The 6,856-nt window shown below is 34.8% G+C and overlaps 1 protein-coding gene across 1 annotated transcript; it reads right to left on the bottom strand.

The window, feature by feature from the left end:
• Window positions 1-5,750: 5,750 nt before the first annotated feature.
• Window positions 5,751-6,478, bottom strand: LOC111459999 (short-chain dehydrogenase reductase 3a-like). The gene is made up of 2 exons (XM_023103078.1): window positions 6,182-6,478; window positions 5,751-6,053 (listed from the first exon to the last, which is right to left on the bottom strand). The coding sequence occupies exons 1-2, from the start codon at window positions 6,476-6,478 to the stop codon at window positions 5,751-5,753; spliced, it is 600 nt and encodes a 199-aa protein (XP_022958846.1).
• Between the last annotated feature and the right edge of the window lie 378 nt (window positions 6,479-6,856).

Genomic DNA, 6,856 nt, shown 5'->3' with positions numbered 1-6,856 from the left:
AAGGGTTTGTTCGACTTACTAGAGCAAATGATGGCTACAATTCACCGATATGGGACCGGTGGCTAGACGAAGGTAGAGCTCCATATTTAAGACCGTGTTTGAATCTAATGAAGAGTGCGAAATGTCAAGTGCAACTCTATAATAATTACTTCAATATTAGAAAGAAGAAAGTGGACTTAAATTGTTGCGTTTTCGTCAAAGTCATGGGAAAAAATTGTGCTCGCCACTTTGCAGGTTGTTTCAATTATCCATCACTTGAAGTTTATAAACCTAATCCTATGAAGCTCTACAAAAGATGTGTTGCAAGACTTTCTTCGTAACCTTGAAATTATAGATGAATTCACATGATCTATTTATAATAAACTTAATAACCTTAAAAGGTTTATATCTATTCTCTTTAATTGTATTAAAATAGAATATGGTCTCAACCTTACTCGCTACGGATAAAATTAAAATCTTAAATAATAACTTTTAATCACTTCGAGGATGGTAGATGCTTATCTCAGTGAATTTAATGAATTTTCAAACGTGATGTAAGAGCTCGAATTTCTACAATTTTGGACAAACTCGAGTTTGTTACTATATATATTTATATCATTTTAAAGCACATAAACAAAAACATGTATGATGTATGTCGCAAACTCATACATTTTAATATATAACAGTCAAATTTTGTACGGGTACCTTTTAAAATCAATCACAAGAACACCCAATTAAAAAGAAAAAGTAATCATAAATAGTGTACCGTGTTTGCAAATAGTTATGAGAATGGTCTAGGTAACTTAAGAATGAATTATTATGTGAAATACAAATAAAACATGTCGACCGTCTCTCGTGACAACAAATAGTCCCTTCCGTCAGAGTCGTTATACGCATTTTCCCTTAGACCAAGTGTACCAATTCTATCTCTTATTCGTTCAACCTCCTTTTTTCATACGGTAACAATTGTAGTCTCTTTAAACAATGACATCATATTCCTTTAGGGCTTCATCTTTATGTAAGTAAACAAATATTAGTATTATTACTTAATCCTATGCTACTTTACTCTATTTAAGGTCTTAAAATATCATTCAATATTTTATTAAAGATATATGTCAGAAACATTGAACCTTTCACATGCCTCTACAATAATGAGATATTATTTTTTTATGGGCACAAGTCCTTATAGCTTTACTTTATGTTTCACCCACTTATTTTACTATGATCTTCCTCTTTCTCATGGAATGGTCACACACAAACAATTTTCACCTTGAATGAAGGACCATCAAGTTTCCCCCACAAATAGTCATCTTTCAATGTTTACCCTCCAATAGTCACTTTTAACTAGGTCATCTTCCTATCTTCCTTTCACCATAGCATAATCGCTATCTAATTAGCTCGACCACATCTTACTATGGCTATATCATTACATTTAATTTAGGAGCAGGATTATAATATTAATTGGTACCCTCTACATATCTCAACAATGGCATCGTATTGTCCACTTTAAATAAAATCTCTCCTAGTTTTATTTTTTGGATCATCCAACTGGCTTCATATTTATGGACATATTATTCCCAACTTATATACCCATGATTTTCTCGTTTCCTAATCAAATCTTGGACTTTTGTCGCTCTACATTAATTTTTCTACTGAACCAAAGACCACCAAATCTTTCCTCAAAATAGTCATTCATTTGTGTTTACACTCAAGAAACTTTACAGGGGAGGCGAGAGAGTTTTATATAGTTGATGTATGTTGACAGTATGATTTTAGTTTATTAAAGAGTTGTTGTTAATGATTTACATGTGTGTTAAATTAGCTACTTTACATACATTTGTTTTCTTATTCGGGAGAAGAGAGGGAACAATAAAATCGTCTTAAATAACTCTAGTTTCAATGCAACGAGACTTGGAGGTAATAGAAGAGTTAGGAATAATTCTCCTCCTAGAGCCTTGTTAATAAAAATTAAAAATCATTATGAAAATAATCACCCTTGGAAGTGTGCTTGAGAATCTATTTAAAGAAACTAAAATCTACCACAAAACTCAGCAACTTATCTATTTAATCTCTCTTCGTCAAACCTTCCTCATTATGATTGATTTCCTCGTCATTTTCTGGTTTTTTGCCAACAGTGGCACTCTATGTTAGTTTCGTTTAATTAGGTTAAAATCACCGACACCCATTTGAATATTACCAAAAAGCTCACTTAATTCCCAGCGATAAAATTAATGAAAAAGATAGGTTCTATGTGAAATCGATAATTTACTTATTACTTGCTACTTGTGATAGTGTATACTTGCACTTATTCTTGTGAATTTTACATCATTTTAATATATACATCCACAAGCGATCAATCATAATGCAACATGACATCTCATACATGTACATCATCGTAACATGAGATATCATCATACTAAGTCATATCATCATCATAAATCTCATGTCATGAGATCATTATGAATTATCATCATAGCATACCATAGCATCATAATACATCATATCATCATAACATATCATAACATCATAGCAAATCACATAATTATAACATATTATGCCGTCATTGTACATCCTATCTACATACATGACACGTACAAGGGCCGCTAGGCACGTCTCATCTTACATAAGACAAGTCTTCCAACCGAGCCGAAAGAAGGGTCACTTACATGATTGGCCTTTGCCAAAGTTCACCTTCCAATTTAGCTTGCATTTGCCCTTCGAATTCGTTCTCACTTATGCCGAGGCTTCACCTATTTAAATACAAACTCAATAGCGTTAGTAAAAGTAGAATTACTAACTCAATTTAGTTTAAAAAAACTAAGAAAACAGGCTTATGCCGATCTAAAATCCTTTTAATACGGTCAAATTTAGCTTCAAGAGAGTCCAAAACTTATGAAACAATGTTGGATTTAACAACCCGAGCCGGATAGCCAGTTTTTAGCCGTGTTGAGCTGAAGCTGAGCCAAGCTGCTGAAGCCGATGGAAGGACACGTCATGCACGTGTAGGTGCTGGAAAGCACACGGGTTGAGAGTCGGATCAGGTCACTCTCACAGGCGCGCAAGTCTGCCGATGGGCTGCTAGGCAGTGGTTTGGGTCTGAACTTAATAGACTATAAGAATGGTTGGGTCGCCGGCGTGTTTACTGGACTGTGGGTTGATGCAGTCAAAGTTTGCTTCTTCCATTTTCTCTCTCTTCCCGAGGCCTTCCGTCTTCGTTTTCTCGTCGTCCCTCCCCTCAAGAGCCCGCAACCTTAACTCTCCATCCACTTCTACTTCACACCCTAAGCAATGGGGTATTCATGTAACCTAAAATAGAGAAGCACAACCATACCGTTTATTCAAAAATAAACTCCTCTTCGTCGGTGATGAGACTACATTCAAAATTATCATAGAAAGACGTCGTTAGACTTACCATCCATATCTATAATCATTTACTTTTAGCTTCACCTAAAATATATCATACTAATAGAGATAATGTCCATCACTTATGATACGTGGAAATCACTACCAGGGGAGTAAGATTCAAATTTGTTAATCCAATATCTTAAGGCAAGAACATTGTTTGAGATTCGAATCACTCCACAAGTAAGATCGATCATGTCTAGCTTGAATGATTCTTGTTGATCAAATATCTCAACACAAGAACACTTGTTTGAGATTCGAATCACTCCACAAGCAAAATTGATCATGTCGAGTTTGAATGATTTTACGTGCAACCTAAACTACATAGAATTACAAAGAAACTTAATCATTGGCTAAAAAAAACACAATATATTTTCCAAGTCTACTTACAAAGATAATATACCTCGCTTTATATAGCCTTAAAATGAAACTATTAAAGGCATTCCAAGAGTTGTAGCATTTATACTTTATGGTCATAATTAACTATGGTGTAAATGTAACCTAAAGTAAATAAAATGTCTTTAAAATACATTAATGAAATACAATAACTCTAAATTACTCTAAATTGTAATCCACCCAAAATTTATAACAATGAAACTAATATGGCATGAGTTAAAATATCTTTGGTTAATTTCAACACCATTTTCTTCACATCTTCATTGGAATATATTGTACGATTGATGTCTCTTAGTTCATATCAACTTATTTACCCATGACCTTCTTCTGTCCTAGCAAATGTGCGGTTTGATTACACTCCAACAATATTCATACAAAGTAGAAGGCCTTATATCATTATTTATATTTGTTACATGGAGGAATTCTCAAAGACGGAATAAAATTTGCTCCCTTTCCATTTTTGGCACCAAAATCAAGAGTGTATTATCATCAAGTATTGTTTATGATTCCTTAACAAAAGTTATAAAACTCATCAAGACCAATCTAATGGAGCAAGAATCGTCTAAACTCATACTATAAACGAAAAATTTAACTAAAGAAATTTCCATAAAATCTCAAAGTTACCGTTTAAAACTCTAGTGAATAAAATTCATGTTCACTACATTTATTTGCTAATATTGTCTCCCAAATTGTAAAGTCCTCATAAAGATTCACCATTTAATTATTTAAGTCCAAACTTCTCCCATGAGAACATATTTTATTCATGAATTTTTATTAGAATTATTCCTTTCATTCATTAACTAATAATAAATTTGAGTTATTTTAATTTGATCAATCTTAGAAAAACACACGAAGACACCTAGCGTATAAAATTTTCATTTATTTGAATCATATAATTTTTTTTAATCTACCTATATATTAAAGCATTAAAAAAGTGCAAATGTAAGAGGAGGTTACAAACTAAAAAGACATTTATATTTTTACCCGTCTCTCATATGGTAGAATTAAATCTTCTTTTCCAACTCCCAAAATGAATAACTCCTTTAATAAATATGAATGTAAATTATTTATGTTACACTTACTTGATTGAAATGTTTCTATAAATAGCTACTTTGGTAAGGTAAATAGTTTTCAAATTCAACCATGGCAAAAGAAACCAGCACACTTGGAGCAATAGTGGTCCTCTTGTTAGTAGTAAATTTGCAAGGCTTTGTTCGAGTTATAAGGGCAGATGATGACTACAATTCACCGATATAGGATAGGTGGCTAGACAAAGATAGAGATTTCTATTTAAGACCGTGTTTGAATCTAATGAAGAGTGTGAAATGTCAAGTGCAACTCTATAATAATTACTTCAATCTTAGTAAGGAGGAATTGGACTTGAATTGTTGCATTTTCGTCAAAGTCATAGGAAAAAAGTGTACTCTTAACTTTGCAGGTTGGTTCAATTATCCAATTTATGAAGCTTATAAGCCTAACCCTAACCCTATGAAACTCTATAAAAGATGTATTGCAAGGCTTTCTTCGTCCACCCCTCTGCCACTGTAATCTTGAAATTATAGATTAATTCTTATGATCTATTAATAATAAATTTGATAACCTTAAAAGGTTTCTATTTTTTAACTTTTAAATTTAATCTATTGTTTTTAATTGTATTTAAATAGAATATGATCTCAATCTTACTCCCTAGAGATAAAATTAAAATTTTAAATAACAACATTTAACCACTTTATATGCTTATATTGCTAAATTTAATGAATTTTCAAACATGTCTTAACCATTAGGAATCACAGATCTCCACACCAATGGTATGATATTGTCGGCTCTGAGCATAAGCTCTCGTAGCTTTGCTTTGAGCTTTCCCAAAAGACTTCATTGTGGTGTCCTTAATATTGGTCAAACTCCTAATGAACTCTTCCATTTGATCCACCTCAGCCAGCGACAGAATCTCGAAGTTCATGCACTCGTTTCCGTCATCCATCCACCCATTCACGAGCATCGTCAATGGCAACTCCGAACGGCAAAATGCAGTTGACACGTATACCATAGCGGCCAAGTTCGTGAACAGTGTTCTTAGTGAGGCCGACAATATCATGTTTGGATGTTGTGTAGGTGTGTGGACCCATTCCTTCTGAAACGCTTGCCGTGCTAGTAGTCGAGATTATGCAGCCAGTAGCTCTGGGTATCATCACAGGCGTCGCGTGCTTTATACCTAAGTCGACGCCTTTGACGTTCACACACATCACCGGCGAGTCGTTGGGATCATGAAACAGCTCCTGTGACGTAAAACTACCCATAATTTTTCTATCCTCCAAATCTCCTAAGGCTTCAGAACTTGTCAACTTCCACGATCATTCCCGCAACTTCCACGACCTCTACCTTGAATATTTTGAAAGTAGAGTACATTTTCATCCTTTATTGATGCCTTAGTCTGAAGTGCTTGATCAAGTGTCTCCTCCTTTTTCTTACGTTGCTCGTGTGCCTCGAGAGAATCGGTGAGTTCATCGACTGTGAACTTCGCTAGATCCTTTGACTCTTCTATCGCACATACAACATTCTTGAAGTTGTCGGTTACCGACCTCAAGATCTTCTCCACAACCCGCGTCTCGGGTAACATTTCTCCGTTTCGATTTAGTTTATTTGCCACGATCTGTACGCGCGTAATGTAGTCAGATCCATTTTCTGACTCCTTCATCTTCATGCTCTCCAACTCGTCACGCAAAGTTTGGAAACGCACTTGCTTGACTTGGTCGGTTCCTTTGAACACCTTTTATAAAGTGTCCCACGCTTTTTTTGAAGTAGTTGCCCTTGCAATCTTCTCAAAGCCCGACTCGTCAACAGCCCGGAACAGCATGTATAATGTTGTCTTATCATTTGATCGTAATTCTTTTAACGCCTTATTTTGCACCGCCGTGTAACCCATGGTATCCTTCGGTTCTTCAAAACCTTCTTCGACCGTCTCCCATGCATCTTGAGAATCGAGAAGAGCTTTCATTTGGATGCTCCAAATCTCTTAGTTCGTCTTCGTTAATCGTGGTAGCGGCATTTGTCCCATCATATTCGTCATCGGCTCTGGTAC

This window comes from Cucurbita moschata, unplaced genomic scaffold (assembly GCF_002738365.1).
Source record: "Cucurbita moschata cultivar Rifu unplaced genomic scaffold, Cmos_1.0 Cmo_Scf00023, whole genome shotgun sequence".
Classification (NCBI taxonomy): Eukaryota; Viridiplantae; Streptophyta; class Magnoliopsida; order Cucurbitales; family Cucurbitaceae; genus Cucurbita; species Cucurbita moschata.
Note: the sequence above shows the minus strand (reverse complement) of the source record. Positions and strands in the feature narration are given on the sequence as shown.

What these genes read in the sequence shown, in the direction of transcription:
- LOC111459999 (XM_023103078.1), bottom strand. Translation starts at nt 6,478, where the DNA reads ATGAAGATGAAGGAGTCAGAAAATGGATCTGACTACATTACGCGCGTA. An exon ending in CATCAATAAAGGATGAAAAT is followed by an intron (nt 6,054 to 6,181) that starts GTACTCTACTTT and finishes TTTACGTCACAG; the next exon opens with GAGCTGTTTCATGATCCCAA.